This window comes from Staurois parvus, unplaced genomic scaffold (assembly GCF_062004578.1).
Source record: "Staurois parvus isolate SC_StPar_1 unplaced genomic scaffold, SC_StPar_1.0 ptg000068l, whole genome shotgun sequence".
In the NCBI taxonomy this organism is placed as follows: Eukaryota; Metazoa; Chordata; class Amphibia; order Anura; family Ranidae; genus Staurois; species Staurois parvus.
Genome location: NW_028317864.1, coordinates 5,998,817 through 6,018,195, shown reverse-complemented (window position 1 = coordinate 6,018,195; position 19,379 = coordinate 5,998,817). Strand labels below are relative to the sequence as shown.

General features: G+C 43.8%; 1 protein-coding gene across 18 annotated transcripts in view; it reads right to left on the bottom strand.

The window, feature by feature from the left end:
- The window catches only part of FNBP1 (formin binding protein 1), a 315,711-nt gene that overhangs the window by 190,242 nt on the left and 106,090 nt on the right, over nucleotides 1-19,379 (bottom strand). For all 18 annotated transcript variants that reach the window (XM_089669062.1, XM_089669051.1, XM_089669049.1 and 15 more), the window contains exons 3-4: nucleotides 17,823-17,879; nucleotides 9,845-9,992 (exon numbers count right to left, since the gene is read on the bottom strand). In XM_089669062.1, coding sequence (XP_089525188.1) covers nucleotides 9,845-9,992; nucleotides 17,823-17,879 — 205 coding nt within the window. The remainder of the gene's footprint in view (nucleotides 1-9,844; nucleotides 9,993-17,822; nucleotides 17,880-19,379) is intronic.

The window sequence follows — 19,379 nt, the reverse complement described above, 5'->3', positions numbered from 1 at the left end:
TTGGTGTTAATTGATGATGTGACAGAAGACAGAAGCAGCCGGATGAATTCTGCAGTATTTAGAGATATGTCAGCCCAGATTCTGCTAAATGCAGCAAAGATTATTTGGAGGGTGCTTCACAGTAGAGATGGATAATGATCCAAAACACACTGCAAAAGTAACCCAGGAGCTTTTGAAGGAAAAGAAGTGGAATATTCTGCAATAGCCTAGTCAATCACTTGATCTCAACCCAACTGAGCATGCATTTCACTTGCTGAAGGCAAAACTAAAGGCAGAAAGACCCACAAACAAAGAACAACTGAAGACAGCTGCAGTTAGAACCTGGCAAAGCATCAGAAAGGAGGAAACCCAGTCTTTGGTAATGTCCATGGGTTCCAGACTTCATGCAGTCATTGCCAGTAAAGGATTCTCAACAAAATATTAAAAGTGAACATTTTATTTATGATTATATTCATTTGTCCAATTACATTTGAGCCCCTGAAAATGGAGGGACTGTGTATAAAAATGGTTGAAGTTCCTAAAATGTGAACTTGATATTTATGTTCAACCCCTTGAATTAAAGCTGAAAGTCTGCACTTCAAATTCATTTGGATGATTTCATTTTAATTTATTCTGGTGGCATAAAGAGCCAAAAGTATGACAATTGTGCCTGTGTCCAAATATATATGCACCTAACTGTACATGCAATGAGCTGTGCATGCAGCAGTAATGTCATCCCACACTAGCTAATGAAGACAACACTCAGAAGATGCCAGCCACCGGCAAGGGACAGGGACCATTGAGGAAAAAAAAAAAGTTTAGCTCTGCATCAAAGGAAAGCTATAATTGTACTTTCTTTTTTCAAATTGCAAAACTGTAAGAATGCCCTAGCCATGTATAAAGTGTTAGGCAGCCGATAGATTAGTAATTTTTTTCTTTCAACCAGTGGGATGTACAAAAAAACTGACCCAATTCCCCCATTCACACATTTAAGGTGGATGGGAAGATCATCTCCGCTGAACCATTGTATTCTGACAGCAGGGAGACTTCCCCGCCATCAGAATACATTGATTCGAACTGCTGAGTGGAACAATACCGACAGGCTAGTTGTACAGAAGTCTGTCAGTGGATGAACTTTTGTACAACCAACATGCCCATACATGGTTTGAAATACTGCTGATCCCTGTTGAACCAAGCACATTTCAATCCATGTTTGGCTGGCTTTAGGATTTACTTCTTAAAAACAATTATGGTTCCTCTTAGCCTCATCACACATATTACACTCTGACTGTACAACCTTCTTTAGATATTGCCAAGTATTGTATAGTGCAAGGGTCTGCCTGATTGCATACAAGTTGATTGGTTCTTTACATAGATCCTCATATTGCAAAGTTTTTAGGTAGATCTAAAGTTGACTATACAGAGATTGTAATGCCACTAGCTCTGTCAAGTGACTTTGTCCCCATCAAATGAGAGGTAAGTCAAACACTCGAGGAACCCCTAGCAACATTTGGAGGAAATCTAGGGTACCACAGATCCCTGGTTGAGGTTGAGAACACAATTAAAAAAAAGGGGGGGGGGAGACTTTATGAGGAGATTAAGGGGGAATATGATTAACATGTATAAATACATCAGTGGTTCATATAGTGAACTCAGTGTAGAGTTATTCACTCTGAGGTCATCACAGAGGACAAGGGGGCACTCTTTATGTCTGGAGGAAAAGAAATGTAATCTCCAAACATGGAAAGGTTTCTTCACAGTAAGAGCTGTGAAAATGTGGAATAGACTCCCTCAAGAGTTGGTTATGGCCAGCTCAGTGGATTGCTTTAAAAATAGTCCTGGATGCTTTCCTAGATACACAGAATATAACTGGATACTAACGTTTATAGGTAAAGTTGATCCAGGGAATATCCGATTGCCTCTCAGGGGATCAGGAAGGATATTTTTCCCCAGCAGGTGCAAATTGGATCATGCTTTGCTGGGTATTTTGCCTTCCTCTGGATCAACTATGGGTGTAGGATTATACATTTTTTTTATGGTTGAACTGTGTGGACTTTTGTCTTTTTTCAGCCAGACTAACTTGCAACTATATAGAGCATTGAGAAATATATATTGTCATATAAAGTTTGTGAAGTTTTATTATCATAGGTTCCCCTCTTGCTATCCTGTTTTTGGGAGGAAAGATTCCTCTTTTCTGTATCCTTTGACTGCTGTGTGTCACAGGCCTCTGTGGTATGGGTCGGACGTACTTATTAAAAAGTATACACATGCAGTACAAATTAAGATTAATATATGACTCCTAGTAGCATAATAGTGTGATGACACCTTTAAGTAGTTGTTTTCATAAAATATATATGTTTATCTTAGTGTAAAGTTTGGTCTACAGCTTAAGCATAGATCAACCATTGATTTCCATCCCAGTCTTGAAGATATGCATGAGCTCTGCTCACTCTTTTTATTCCTATGACTGGTCCATACTCATGGCAGCCCCCAGAGTTCCAAAGGATTACAGCTCCAGCCAAAGAAATGAATGGGCTTGGCAGCGCACATGCGCAGAAGCAGATGGGTGCTTACCAGATCCTAGGCAGACATGTGTCCCTACATAGAAAGCAAACCCCAACAGATCTGCTTTGTTTTCCTGCTTATGTTTATCAGAACGCCCTTTGCACAGAATTTTGTTACAAAGAGTTAACTGGTGGAAGTTGGTAGCTGCGGGAAAAAGATGATACTCAGGGAATAAGTTATTTAACGTAGACTTTTAAAAGACTCAGACTCCTTGGCAGCTTGCTGAGCTGTGATGAGAAGTATCCCTGTGTATTATAGTGCATTATTCAATCACTCTCTAACCATATTACCCTGGCACACGTGGATTGGAGGCCGCCTGGGAATTGTGACCTAGAATTACTGAATGCAGCCCTGCAGGCTCAGCTCTCACACAGACACGCTTCATTAGATATTATGTATTTCCCTTCATCTATGAAAATGTCTCCTTGTACAGCACAGAATTTCACAATGCAGACAAGAAATCTATTTTTTATCAGGCTGTGGAGAGCGGTACAGTTTTATTCCCTTTTTAGGTTAATTTTTAACACTGAACTCCATATTACACAATATAAATTATACCAATTTATAGAGTGATGCTTCTCTGAGCTATCTGCAAAATGTCCGCGCTGTCACCTGGGATTCTGTTCTGATCTCACAACCTATATTTTTATCATCTGTGGTCTACAAACCCACATGATCATGTTTACAACACTTTTGCTTTTCTAGATTTGCACAGCAAATCTCTTAAAGCTGCAATTTAGATATGCACAATTCTGCATGGTTATGTTGCTCTAGCTTGGACCAATGTAAGTATACATGTGCCATTCCTGGTCAATCCCCACAGAAATCACTGTAATTGGCAGCTCTACTACAGTGATCACCGCTAGCTTCCATGTCCCATACTGAGCAGATGCCCCGGTGCCTAGGGAACACAGGAGATCGCTCATCTGGCATAGCCACCATTCAAAGATCACTTTGTATTTTCTCAGTGAATGCAAAGGGTGCTCTGAATGGAGGAGCCGAAGAAGTGGTGATAACTGTCAACATATTTTTTTTTTTAATTCTTTATTTTCATAGAAACGGCATTACCATTCAACAGATCAACAGTGCACAACCATGATATAGCATGCTATACAAAGCGAGATATTCCCATGGTTAATAAAGCTTGTCTCTACAAATACTTCTGTGCTGTAGTAAAATATTATAAAACGTTCTATTGGGTCCACACCGTGATCATCAGCGAGCAACACCGTTTCTCATATTTGTAACAATTTTTTAACAAAGCAGAACTCTGGGACCTAATTAGGTCTGGGAGATAGAGAGTGAATAAAAGGTAGAACTGAATGATAGGAAAAGAAAGGAGAAGAAAAGAGAAAAAAAAAGAGGAGGTGGAAGATGGGACAAAGGGAGACCCCCATGGCATATTGGATGAGCTGTCTGAGGCAAGTTAATGGAGGAGCTCCATTTGTTGGATTTGTTATCCTGGCTAACCAATGTGATCTGCTTGAGGGGGGTGCTCTTCCACAATGCCGGGATACACGCCTTCGAAGCAGTCGAGATGTTTTAAAAGTGATTTTTTGTATTTTTAATAGATATAAGGTATCGTAATAAGGAAGCTGCCATGTTCTCTCCAAGAGACAAACCTGTGATTATTTTGACGGAGTCGGCTACCATTGTCCAAAATTCCTTCAATTTTGGTCATTCCCAAAATATGTGAAAAAGGGTACCCTCAGACTCCAACCAGCACGAGCAGACATTTGATACTTATCGGAACATCTGGTGCAGTACTGCCAGTGTTCTGTACCGTCTAGTGAGAAGTTTATACCCTCCTTCTTGATACTTACTCGCCAAGGATGCCTTGTGAGCAAAAAGGAAGATCCTGTCCTTCTGGAAATAGTGGCTTTAAATCCCTTTCCTATAATTGTAGGAAAGAGAGTTCTTGTGGTGCCTTCAGTCTAATCTGTGAAGCATATAAGTGTGACAAGAGTATCTCAGTGGTTCACCTGTTTAAACAAGTTTGTTCGAACGTGGATGGTGACCACACTACAGAGTATGCCGCCGGCAATGAGTGGAGGTATGCACCAAGCTGTGAAGAAAGTAGAGGTCAGTGCAAGATCCTGGAAGATCCCTGCTATATCAAGGCATTAAAGTGTAAGTCCATCAGGCCCAGCTGAAAAGCCAGTGTGCCCAGGATAGGGGTTAGAGGATTCGGGTTGAGTGAAACAGCGGTGGTTTTGAAGACAGTTTTCAGTGTTCGTAAGGTGGTGCCACCAGTTGGGTGTAGTTTGACAGCTGACGAATTATCAACATCTGATAGCCATGGAAGTCCTTCCAAGGGCAGGTCAACCGTTGCCTGCTCCATGTGGACCCATGGTTTCATATTTTAGTGAACACACCAGTCAACTACTCTGGCTAAATGTGAGGCTTCATGATATTTGACTGGATCGGGAAATCCTGCCACTCTACTTCGGAAGTAGTAAGATAGCCTTAAATACTCTTGTTGGCTTCCCGGCCCAAATAAATCTCAAGAATCTGGAACACGGGTCTCTTAGGAATATTGGAAGAAGTTTGATAGGTAAGGCTTTGAGAAAATATATAAGTCTTGGCATCACATTCATTTTTATGCTATTGGTCCTACCAAACCACATACTGTCAAAGTCTTTTAACAATCACTCAACAGAACCTGCACTACTGGTTGTGCAGAAATATAAGAAGCAAAGTGCACAACCAAACCACAAACATTTAATTTTGTATAAGAAATATCTGCACTGCTGAAAATAAAGCCAAATTATAGATGTATTAAAAATACAAAATTGAAGCAATGAGTACGAAGGGCGTTCAACTCAAGCTGGGACTTTTGAATTTATACTTTTAATAAAAAAAATACATTTGAAGGAGTGGAAACTGCATTTATTTTTCTACACTCTCCCCTGCTACATTTATACACTTATCCCAGCAATTAACCAATGCCTAGAAAACTTCAACATAGAAATATTTGTCAGTACACCTGAACCATCCTAGGACAGCCTGCTTCACTTCATCATCAGTGCGGAAATGCTGACCACTGAGAAACTCTTTTAGGGGTCCAAACAGGTGGAAATCACTTAGAGTGAGGCTTGGGCTGTAAGAGGGATGTGGCAGTACCTCCCAGCTGAGTTGCTGTAATGTAAACAGTATGAGCTCATGCGTTGTCCCAGAGAAACACAACGCACTTAGCGATCAAACCAGGCTGTTTTTTCCAGAGACGTGTATGCAAATTGCTGGGGGCACGACAGTAATATTCACTGTTGATAGTTGCACCACGGGGTATAAAATCCACATGAAAATCAATGGTCGGGATCGTACAGCCCTCTTTGAAAGGTTTAAACCAGGGGTCTGCAACCTTTAAGACATAAAGAGCCACTTGGACCCGTTTCCGACAGGGAAAAAAAGACTGGGAGCCGCAAAACCATTGCAACATTTAAAACAAATCCGACACTGCATATATTGCAAAAAGCGCTCTGGTCATGAAGGGGGTTTAAGGGCCCAGTAAGCAAAGGGTTAATCAGGGCCACAGTGTATCGTCATAATCACAATCATAGCCTTAGGCCAGTGGTGGGCAACCTTTTTTTTCAACTGAGCCAAATCTCGCCAAAACCACAATTGAAATTTATTTTGAGAGCCACATTTTTAAAACTGAAAATACATCCCCCATATAGTAATTCATCCCCCATAGTAATTCATCCCCCATATAGTAATTCATCCCCCATAGTAATTCATCCCCCATATAGTAATTCATCCCCCATAGTAATTCATCCCCCATATAGTAATTAATCCCCCATATAGTAATTAATCCCCCCTATAGTAATTCATCCCCCCCATAGTAATTCATCCCCCATAGTAATTCATCCCCCATATTAATTCATCCCCCATATTAAGTCCCCAAGTCCCCCCTGTGTCAATTCACTTACCTTTGCTCCGCGCGTTCCTCTCGCCGTGTTCCCGTGCCGTTCTGGTGTAGCATGAAAATCTGTCTCCTATGAGGATCTGTCCCCCTCGACGTATCTGCGCATGTGCCAGTTTCAGGCATTAGCAGCCGATCGGCGATCTCCGGCACATGCGCAGATACGTCGAGGGGGACAGATCCTCATAGGAGACAGATTTTCATGCTACACCGGTCTTCAGGGTGGACTGTGAGAGGAGCCTAGCGGGAGCCTAGCTCTGCGGGCCAGATTAAAAGGTCCGCCGGGCCGTAGTTTGCCCATTGCTGCCTTATTGCCTGTCACCTGGTGGGCAGTGTGCTCCGGAGCCGCAGCCAAGGTGAAAAAGAGCCGCATGCGGCTCTGGAGCCGCGGGTTGCCGACACCCGGTTTAAACCATTTAAATGTCTTACTGTGGCTGAACGGCTCATCAATATACTGTGCTTGAAGTCTTCTGTAGATAACTGCGGGTTTTACGCCTTCGTTCACAAGAAATTTCATCACCACACACTGTTCCATGCACACACTAACACTTTCTGCCATCTTGATTAACGATCTCTGGACTGGCCCACAACATGTGCGCTGCCTATCAGTAATAAGACACACTTGCCACATATTACTGTGAGTAGCATCCCTTTTTATACCTGTAAAATTAAGTCCCGGTTTGACTTGAACGCTCTTCATACAATTGTCTCCAAGCAGCACAAAAATGTACACTGAACGCATAAGAACATGATTAGAAACATTTAAAAACTGCCCAAAACAATTTCCCCCATCATAAGTGAAAAGACTCTACAGGATTTCTGCGCTTGGGTGAATCAATGCACATAAACAAGAACAAAAACATATTGTTGGGTAGACTACAGGGAAGTTGTATATCCAGGAAATAGAAGTGCTGCTTTAGCCCTGGTTCACACTGATGTGGTGCGGAGTTCGTAGTGTTTTCTGTGCGAACTCCACACTGCATCAGAATCGCACACCGTTGATGCGAACCGCTGCGGGTGTGTATGTTAAGTTAACAACACCCCAAAAGCGGTCCGCAAAACGCTACGATGTAGACTCCACCTCCGCAACATCTCCAAAATACGTCCGTTTCTAACCCCCGGAAACCACTAAGATCTCAACATTCACTCCCTTATCATATCACGCCTCGACTACTGTAACTCCCTCCTCACCGGCTTACCTCACCACAGGCTATCCCCGCTTCTGTCTATCCTGAATACTGCGGCCAGACTCATCCACCTTACCAACCGCTCCGTATCCGCCACCCCTCTCTGCCAATCCCTCCACTGGCTTCCGATTGCCCAATGGATAAGATTCAAAATGCTAACATTGACGTATAAAGCTGTTCATAATACTGCCCCAAACTACATCACTGATCTGGTATCCAAATACCACCCAAAACGTACTCTCCGCTCCTCACAAGACCTCCTACTCTAGTTCCCTGGTCTCCTCCTCCCATGCCCGTCTCCAGGACTTCTCCAGGGCTTCCCCTATCCTCTGGAACTCCCTACCCCAATCCATCAGACTATCACCTACTCTTCTCACCTTTAGGCGCACCCTGAAAACCCATCTCTTCAGGGAAGACTACCCCGCCCTCAGCTAATTGCCGATCTCCTCCACTCTTCCTACCACTCCATCCCCCACAGCTATTTACCCTTGTACCACTATCCCCTCCCTCCTAAACTGTTGGCGCTATATAAATCCTATATAATAATAATACAGCACCGCATATATGTGAACCCAGGCTAAATAACATATCAAGATCCCAGAGTTTCAGAATTCTAACCTGTATGATAAAGGGATGGTGCCCCTCTGGGCAGATGTAATATAATATGATGTTACTGATGGAGTAGGAACTCTATGCCTCACAGCTGTCTGTGCCTTCCTGTTCAAGTGACAACCGCATCCCTTATTTCTGGCATGGGAACAAGAAAAACTTTCCCAGAGGGGGTCACAGAAATAAACAAAACTTTTAAATCTTCCCTCTCTATCCAAAAATATTTTTTACATGTGCACTATGTAATTCCTTTCAACAATCATTAACACTACGATCAAAATCACAGCACTGATGGGATTTGGAAACAGTGCAATTCATTTCTGGCACATGGACAGAACTACTGGGGTGCCCCATTATCCAGCATTTAACAAGCAAAGGGATCATTGAAAAGCCGGTCACAGTTCATCACTAGTTCAAAAAGCAACTCCATGCAACAAGAAAAAAACATATGTTAGGTGTTTATGCTATCCAGGAAATACTGAAACTGTGGGAAAGTCAGAAAACACTTGGCTGGACAAATATTAAACAATCCACCCATTTTAATCCAGTTGTGTATCTATTAAATGCATTTTAAATGATAGTATAAGAACTTAAAATCAGTTTTTAAATTAGTTTCCCCTATTCCCCTGTACTTGAGGAAATGACGTGGAGGGAAAGGACCATCGCTGTGACCTGGCCAGGGTGCTTTTGCTGCAGAAAACAAAGAATCCAGACGACTGCACTCCAAAAGCATCCAATTTTCTTTCAAATGTAAAAGCATCCAAAAAAGGTAAAAAGATGCTGTGAAGGCAGAGAGGAAAGTCAACGCGTTTCATGCTGTCTCACTGCTTATTCACAAGTGCAGCCTTCCAGATCCTTTGTTTTCTACAGTACTTTCAGGGATATAAGATGGTTTAGCACCTGAATCTTTGATGGGGTGTGGAGGACAGTGGTGGTAACCCACTTGGAGCAGCAGCCTCTACCATATCTCACCTGGGTTCCTTTGCATTATGCAGGAGAAGACTTGACAGAGATTACTTGCTGGCATCTTGCTGCTCTCTTACTGTCCAATAAGCAGACTTGGGTTGGGCAGGTAACCGAACAGTGTTTAACTGTAATCTAGAAAAGTCACAGACCTGGCAGGGTGATTCTAAAAGGGACTGTCTAGAATCATTCATTTTTTGGCAGATATATAATATGCTTTTCAGCTGTTGGTTGCTGGAATTAGGAATACTCACTTGCAAACTGCTTTTTCTAGCGTACTGCCACTGCCACAGCTATACCAAAATGAAAAACAGAAGCTCTAGGAAGGCTCTATGTCTTCCATCTATATATTCCAAGGCTTCATATTTAATCTGCACTCAAGTGTACCGCTGACAGGCTCACTTTTGTTTTTTCTGGCCACTCAAACAGAACAGCCCAGAACCAACTAAGATGCTCAGCATGCCCCCTGGCTGAATGGGCAAAGTACAGATTCATTTAATGGGCTTGTGAGGCTCCAGCAGGATTTAGATGTTCTTTAATCAAAATGAGGCACAACACAAACAGGAATCAGCAATGCTCATAATGTGTAAGCAACACAGACATAACATCAAAAACTTACCGATTTCCTCTCCTGTTTCAGCTCCTGGACGAAGCGAATAAGCTCTGCCATAATTTGTGATGACATGTTTTCAGAGATGACCTCATGCTGCCCGGCATAGTCACTCATTTCGTTCAGCGTGTTCTGGAAGGCTTTGCATGACGTGTACCTGCAATATGAACACACAATACAAAACAACATGATGAAAAATAAATTTCTATGAGCAACTTTTTTTTTTAACACGGAAGAACCCTTTAAATAGCTATCAGGTCCCAGGGAACCCATGCTAAGAAAGGCCTTTTTACATTGGTGATTAGTGAAAAAATGCCACTTTACATTGGTGGTTATTGTAACACCACCTTACATTGGTGATTAGTGCATGAGGTGCTCTCTTATATTGGTGGTTAGTGGGGAAGGTTCCCTCTTACATCGGTAGCCCAAGAGAAGGACCCACTTAATTTGGTTGTCATTGGCAGACAGGCCACTTTAAACTGGTGGTCAGTGGGCGAAGGTCTCCATTGGCTTACATTGGTGATCAATGGGTGCTGAGACCTCTTACACTGGTTGTCAGTGAAGAATTTTCCTGTTACATAGGTAACCTAGGAAAAGAACCCTCTTGCATTGGTTGTCATTGGGAGAATGGCCACTTTAAAATAGTGGTCAGTGGGAGAAGGGCTCAATTTACTTACACTGGTGATCAATGGATGTGGTGCCATAAATCAAAAATTTTTGATTTATGGTTTACATGTGGGAACACAGTACATGCTAGCTGCAATACTTGTTTTATAGGAGGTCCATTGCGCTGAGGGTCTCTCATATACACAGTGGATGTGGTGACCTCATACACTGGTGGTCAGTAGAGAAGTTTTCTCTTACATAGGTAGCCCAAGAGAAGAACCCTTTTGCATTGGTTGTCATTAGGAGAGCGATGACTTTAAACTTGGGCTCAGTGAGGGAAGGACTCCATTGGCATTTACTGGTGATCAACAGGTGTGGTGCCCTCTTACACTGGTGGTCAGTAGAAATATTCCATCTTCCATCAGTAGCCCAAGAGAAAGACCCTCTTGCATTGGTTGTCATTGGAAGAATTGCCACTTTAAACTTGGAGTCAGTGGGAGAAGGATTCCAGTGGCATATCTTGGTGATCAGTGGGTGCAGTGCCTCTCTTACACTGTTGGTCAGTGGAAATGTTTCCTGTTGTATCAGTAGCCCAAGAGAAGGACCCTCTTACAATGGTTGTCCTTGTAAAAAGGCCATTTTAAACTGGTGGTCAGTGAAAGAAGGGCTTCATTACACTAGTGGTAACTGGAAAGAATGCTCCCCTCACAGTTAGGTAAAATTATATTATTGCTGTCAGCGGTTACTTATCCGAGAGTCAGAAATTGCTCACAGCTCAGGGAACCTCTACCAACCTCTGGAGGAACCCCAGGGTTTGATGGAACCCTAGTAAGCGAGTCTGCTCTAGTAGGTTCTGGAGGCAGTTCTGCTGAGATTTATAAATATATTCCTTCAAGAAAGTTGTCTCAGTTCCTGGAACAGAGAGGGCTGTTAAAATGCGAATGAGTCAGAGGATTGAGACAACTAGAATAATTGTTTATCTGTGCCCACCCTGTTATAAGGTTACTGGGAGTCAGTAAAAGCTATGCAGTGCCTGTCCCCACCCATACATCTTCAGAACTGACAAATACCAGAGTAAAATGTCTTATTGGCTAATGGGAGCAGTATTTGTTTCATTCGTTATTCAAAACTGCCTAGGTATGACACATGGGTCCCAATTATTGTGTTCACAGGTAACTTAATGTTTTACCATATAAAGTGATATCATTATTTTACAGAAACTGATATTGCTGTTGTAAAATTGTACTAAGTTTGTGTTATGTTCCCAGTTTACACTGCAAGCAATGCTCACAAGAGTTCTTTAAAGCCCATATCCTACCTACAAAATATTCTTTGTAATTACTGTAGCTAACCGTATTATTAGTGGTCATGTGACTGCAGACTTTCTCTCTCCATATTCAGCACAGGGTCGGTCAGACTGGGGGAGGACCGAAGTGGCAGCCCCGCATCTTCCAGTTAAGATATAGACCCCCACTCTATCCTAGGAATTAATGCACAGGCATGTAACTCTTTTTTTTTCAGGAAACTCCACTCAGGACACACACCCCTGTCGGAGCTGCGCGACAAGACTGGAACACTCCAGAAGGGGAAGGAGGCCATGATGGAAGTGGTCAGCGACTACTACACCGACCTCTACTCCCCCAAAGAAACGAACATGTCAGCAGCCGACAGATTCTTGTCAGGTATCACTAACACTATTGATCCTGCAGGTTTGTCGGCCACCAACGCCCCCTTGACGTTGGAGGAGCTGCACTATGCCGCTAAATCCTTTAGGCGGGGCAGGGCCCCGGGCTGCGATGGTCTCCCAGCAGAGCTCTATGTAGCGCTGTGAGACCTCATAGGCACGGACCTGCTCGAGCTGTACGAGGAGATGGTGGTGGAGGGCAGGATGCCTCCTTTGTTGAGGGAGGGGATGATCACAATCTTGTACAAGCGTAAGGGGGAGAGATGTGACTTGAAAAACTGTCGTCCCATCTCTCTCCTGAACGTGGACTACAAGATCCTCGCCAAAGTCCTGGCTAACAGGCTAAAGGCCGTCATCGGACAGATCATCCACCCGGATCAGACTTGCAGCATTCCTGGCCGTAGGATTGCGGACAGCCTAGCGCTCGTCCGGGACACGGTCCAATACATCAAGGACCGCCGTGTGCACGCGGCCCTGGTCAGTCTTGATCAGGAAAAGGCCTTTGGCCGTGTCTCCCATGGGTTTATGTGCAGAGCCCTGCGCAGGTTTGGTCTTGGGGAAATGTTTTGTTCATATGTTGACATCATGTATAATGACATTTGTAGTTCGGTGCAGGTGAACGGCTGGAAAACTGACCCCTTCCCGGTCCTCTCCGGGGTCAGACAAGGCTGCCCTCTTTCACCTCTGCTTTTTGTTTGCTGTATAGAGCTCTTTGCCGAATGCATCAGACGGAATCCAGAGATCGGGGGAATCACCACACCGGGACCAGACAGAAGGGAAGTGAAGTGCTCGCTCTACATGGACGACGTGACGGTGTTCTGTGCCAACCAGCGCTCCATCGACCTGCTCGTGCGAGGACTTCAGCCACGCTTCGGGGGCAAAAGTCAACTGCGGGAAGTCTGAAGTCATGCTCTTCGGAAAGTGGTTCCTGCCTTCTTCTGCATCCATGCCCTTTGGCATCAAGACAGACTTCATGAAAATCCTGGGAGTTTGGTTTGGTGCCGAGGGTGCAGCCCTGAAGTCTTGGGAGGAGAGACTGTCAAAGATGCGAGAAAAATTTGGACTTTGGAGCCTCAGACCTCACCATCGAAGGGAAGACACTGGTACTCCGCAGCGAGATTCTCCGTGTTCCATTACCTCGCCCAGGCCTGGCCCCCACGGGTCAACACCTGTAAGGCCATCACCAGGGCGGTGTTTCACTTCATCTGGGGCTCCAAGATGGACAGAGTGAAGCGGGCAGTCATATTCAAGGAACCCCTCAAGGGCGGTAAGGGCGTGCCCGACATCGCCACCCAACTGAGGGTGTTCTTTGCCTGCAACTGCATCCGCAGAACTTTGCCCAAAAGGATTATGGCGGGAATGCAATGTCACGCTTCTTCCTGTTGCCTCTCTGGAGGTTCCTCGGATGGGACAATTGGGACAGTTCCATCCCCTACAACTGGGACACCCCTTGGTACTACCTGGATACTTTCAAGTTTATCAAGGAGCAGGGGCTACAGGGAGTCAAGCCTGACTTGTGGAAGCCAAAGATCATTTACAAGCTCATCAGAGCAAGTGACATTTTGGAGTCGGTTCCAGGCCTGCCTTCAGACACCTGCAAGGTGGTCTGGAGGAATGTTTCTTCAAACATCCTCACCAACAGGCACAAGGACCTGGCATGGATGGCAATCCAAGGGGGGTTGCCTCTCAGGACATTTATGCATGCCAGGAACCTGAGCAGATACAGACACTGCCCCTTCTGCATCATCCACGAAGAAACGTCTCATCACGTTTTCTGGGAGTGCTCTTTTGCTCAGGACCTGTTGAGGGCCCTGGAACCTGAACTCAAGGACTTTGTACCACAGACAGCCATCACACACTTTGGGGTGTTGAATGGACTATTCTGTGGAACTTTTTCTCTGGAGGACATTGACAGCGCCTGGCGGGTGCTGTGTTGTTTTAAGGACGCTTTATAGTGCGCCAGGAAGCGCCTCATCCACCAGCGGGAGAGGATGTCCATTGACGACTGCCGCAGACTGATCCTCAGTCTGCTCAGAGACTATACCTTGATGGACTTTAAGGAGGAAGAGGACGTCTGAAGATCTCCCCTTCCCCCTACTCCCCCTTGCGTGTCTTTGTCCCTTCAATAAAGTTTCGGGCCTGTGTCCCCTTCTTTTTCCCCTTCCCCCCCCCCCCACACACACCCGATGCTTATTGTAAAGTGTAACATCCGTTTTTTTGCATGACTATGTAATGTTAGGAAATGTTCTTTGTTTTAGGATGCTATGGTCTCGGGGTAGGCGGCGTTATGCATGACGTGTTGGTCTGGGGATTCGTCCGCCACGCACATCACGTCAGGCATCATATCGCTGAGTGAATGTATTTATTTATTGAATGTATTTATCGTATGCTTGGAACTATATTGCAATGTGGTGCGCTGCGTCGCAGTATAGGGTGAGATGTACCCCGATAACGAGTATCATGTTTTTTTATACTTATGTAATAAAGTATCTTTTTCAATCAAAAATTAATGCACAGGCAGTGGAGAACGTTAGCGCCTTGAAGACTGAAGGGGAGTGTCCATGACAGCTTGGTTTTGAAGAAAATAGCCAGCCATGGGTGGCGGCTATCAGAATACAATAGCTGGCAATGCAGATTCCTCCATTTAAGCTGTGGATGAGGGAATCAAGTGTTCTCTCTGGTTAAGCCCATGGGCCTGAACAAGAGATATGAAAACATACAGTATATGGCCAGCTTTAGTCAATGTAATAGATAATCTTTCCCACCCAGTGTCCCATATGTTTACACTGTGTCATGCATTTTCATGGTGCAGAAGGGTGGGAGAGAACTCAGTAAAGTGGAAGTGAAGGCTGAAGACTCTCTAAGGGGGGATTAAAAAGGGGGGGGGAGGGGGTCACTGAAGACTTTGATTTATAAGAAGGAAGGAGGATTTTGTTGTGAAGGGGATTGGGGAATCAGGATTTTGATGTCAGTACGGGGAAGACTGAGTACTCTGATGTAAATGAGGGGACTCTGATGTTAAAGGGAGGCTTCTAATGTGACACAGGGAAACCAGTTAGAATGGGGTGCCTTTAAAATTTTGAATATTTTGAAAAGGTGCTGAGACTAAAGAAAACAGAGAAACACTGCTCTGTAGTATGCTTCTTCACTCCTCCCCAGGCTGCTAAATAAAACGTTAGGTAGGGAGGTAGGGAGTGATGGTGCCTGGCCAGAGCAGACAGTAATTAGACATTTCCAGATGAGGAAAGGAATATGATGTGCATGGAAAGAGGGGGCTGGGCTGGGGAATTGACTAGTTATTGTTCTGGCAAGATCAAAGGCGCATTGCAATTGAAAAATCATTTTTGGAAAGTTAAAACACTGCAAGTAAGCATTTCAGATACTTAAAGCGGAGCTCCACCCTAAAGGGGAAGTTCCGCTTTAAGCCTTTGTCCCCCACTCCCGTTAAGGATTGGCACTTTTGGGGAGCGGGGGGTGAACGGGTACCTGAATTTGACAGGTAACCGCTCCCACTTCCGCTCGCCTAGGTTATCGCAGCAGAAGTTGTCCTCCCCCCGTTCCCTCCCCATACTCTTCTGGAACAAGTGACAGGTCCCAGAAGACTACGGGGCCATTCACAAAGCGCAACTCTTCTCGCACATGCTCAGTGGGCACCTGGCTGTGAAGCCGCAAGCTGTCACATCTGGGTGCCCACATTGAAGATAGAAGACCGGTGGTGGGGACACCGCTGGACCGAGGAACAGGTAAGTGTCTGTATTGTAAAAGTTAACAGCTACAGGTTTTTGTAGCTGTTTTTTATTTTTTTTTTTTTTTCAGCTGGAACTCCACTTTAATATTTCTATTCATTTACCTTCAGTTTTTAAATTGGTGACAGGGTCTCTTTAAAAAGTATACCTTCACTTTAATATAGTTATCTTTTTAATTCAGATTTCTCCCCCCATCCTCCCCCTCCTTATCCCCAAAGGTCTTTCATTCACCTGTCCACACTCCTGCCAGATGTATGTTGTGAGGCCCATAAGGAGCCGCACAGACGCCACTGCAAACTCCCCTAGCTGACCCAGTTCTTCTGTCCTATTCATTCTTATAAAGAGGCGGTCTATTATGTATACCGATGATAGATGGCCTCTCTATAGGAATGAATTCGGCACATGCACAGAAGTGAGAGTTTACAGCAGTGGCTGTGTATCTCTCTTCGAGGTGCACAGAGGGGAAGTGTAGGCTGGCGGGTTTAAAGTGGTTGTAAAGGCACAAGGTTTTTTTTTACCTTTGTGCATTCTTTGCACAAAGGTAAAAAACATTCTGTGCATAGTAGCCCCCCCTCCCAAATACCTACCTGAGCCCCATCCCGATCCAGCAATGTACAGGAGAGCCTCGCTCTCTAGGAACTATTCCTCTTTACTGGTTGAGACAGTGGCGGGAGTGCTGACATTACAGCCAGTGAGCCAATGAGGAGAGAAAGGGGGTGGGGCCAAGCCACGGCTCTGTGTGTGAATGGCCAAGCTGAGCACTGGCTCAGGTGCCCCCACAGCAAGCTGCTTGTTCTGGGGGGAGCTAGGCAGGAGGGAGGGGCCAGGAGCGCCGGTGGGGGGCCAGAGAAGAGGAGGATCGGGGCTGCTCTGTGCAAAAACCATTGTGCAGACCAGGTAAGTATTACATGTTTGTTGTGTTTTGATTTTTTTTTTTAATTGCCTTTAATATTACTATAAGGCAACAGGAGTTGGTAAGAGAGTAAAAATGAAAGGATTATTTTATAAAAGTAATCTGTAGGAAGTAAAACTAAAGACAATTTTTTTTTCTAGATTGGGACAGAGTGGAGATGGATTAGAACACCTACTGCATTTTTATAGCCACCTCTGCCTTCGTTAGGGGGAGATTCACCCTCTCTATTTGTCCTGTTTACCATTGAAAGTGAAAATTAATAGAGGGGAAATTTTCCAATGGGGACACTAGTTCTAGTGACCTGGGAGTTCTCGAGAAAGTCTCTTAATTTGCATGGATTTTATCTCACTTCCTGTTTTGGCTATGGAAAAGGATGTGCAGGTAAATCTCCCCAATAGGATGCAGATAGCAAAAAATAAACTAAAAGGGCTTACAACCCTCCATTATACCGTTCCAAAATAAAAAAGAAAAAGTCTTGCCTATAGTTCTACTTCAACAATAAAAAAAATAGTTTAGCATAACTTGCAGTGTTGCTATGAGAAGTGAAAGAAAAGAGTGAGGAAGTTACAGAAATAAAACTGGAGGTACAGAGAAGGTGACATTGCTCACACAGTTTTTTACTCTCATTTAAATTGTATACTCCTGCCGTAGATCTTGATTTTCCCACATTGTAAACTATGGCAAACCATGTTATAAAAACTAAAACTAACAGAGCCACCTGTAAATATGTTTAATAAATGCCTAAATACCATTAAGTGCAAATAAAAATGGTGTGCTACAACCCACAATAACCATTCAGAACCCAACTGATCAGCATATTTCAAGATTCTGAAAGACAAATTCTTATCGGCTATTCATCTAGATCAAAAATTGCACACAATTGATATTAGAGGAAGTTTCTTTGTAGGTAACGAGAAAAGTCAGGACATCAGCATTCTTTTGAATTCATGTGCACTTCCCCGACTGCACCCTACATAGAGAACAATCACGTGTCACCCCGTGCCCGCTCCCCACCCCTCCAAAAAACGTGACACTCACTTTGACTCTTCCTCTTCTTTGGAGTTCTTCTTTGTCTGGTACTTTTTTGAAAGATTCCTACAACAAAAACACAAAGGGAGCTATTGTTAATTATAATAAACTTTCATCTGTAGGGAAAAAAAAAAAGAATGATTTCAACATCTTAAGGGTTTTCCACTCACTTCTGGAAACACAAAACAAATGAGTTTATCACATCACAGCAACCAACAGTCTAGAGAAATCAGCCATATAATTCAAGTTAGATGGTCAAAACTAAATACCTGGTTGTCACCACAGGTTACTGTATGTGTGTGTATATATATATATACACATACATACATACAGTGGGGGAGATTATTATTTGATCCCCTGCAGATTTTGTATGTTTGCCAGCTTACAAAGTAATAAAGGATCTATAATTTTTACCATAGGTGTATTTTAAATGATAGAGACAGAATATCAACCAAAAATCCAGAAACACATGATACAAATGTTATAAATTGAGTTGCAGTTCAGTAAAATAAGTGTTTGATCCCCAAGCAAAACATGACTTAGTACATGGTGGAGAAACCCTTGTTGGCAAGCACAGAGGTAAGACCTTTCTTTTAGTTGGTTACCAGGTTTTCACACATCTCAGGAGAGATTTTGGTCCACTCTTCTTTACAAATCTTCTCTAAATCTTTGAGTTGTCAAGCGACAGCCAAGAAACCTTAAAGTTTCAGCTCCTCCCATACATTTTCTCTAGGATTAAGGTCTGGAGATTGGCTAGACCACTCCATGACCTTAATGTGCTTCTTTATGAGCCACTCATTTGTTGCCTTGGCGGTATGTTTTTGGTCATTGTCATTCACAACCCACCTTCATTGTTTTGGCTGAGGGAAGAAGATTCTCATCCAACGTTTTATAATACATGGGCCCATCCATGGCCCCTTAATGTGGCGAAGTCATCCTGTACATTTAGCAGAGAAACAGCCTCAAAGCATAATGTTTCCACCTCCATGCTTGACTGTAGGGATGGTGTTCTTTGGGTCATAGTCAACATTTTTCTTCCTTCAAACACGGCGAGTTGAGATGTCCAAACACGGCGAGTTGAGATGTCAAAGAGCTCAATCTTGGTCTCATCTGACCAAAGCACTTTCTCTGAATCATTTAGATGTTTATTGGCAAACTTAAAAAAGGCCTGTACATGTGCCTTCTTGATGGGGGGGACCTTGCGGGCGATGCAGGCTTTCAATCCATGGTGGCGTATTGTGTTACCAATGGTTTGTTTGGTAACTGTGGTCCTAACTGCCTTGAGATCATTTACAATCTGTAGTTCTGGGTGAAATTTTGCATGGAGCTCCAGATCGAGGGTGATTGATGGTTTTTTTGTATTTCTTCCATTTGCAAATAATCGCTCCAACAGTTGTCTCCTTCTCACAAAGCCTCTTGCTGATGGTCTTGTAGCCCATTCCAGCTTTGTGCAGGTCTACAATATTGTCCTTGATGTCCTTTGACAGCTCTTTGGTCTTGCCCATGGTGGTGCCCAAGAAAGATAATCTGTGGACAGGTGTCTTTTATACACATAACGAGTTGTCC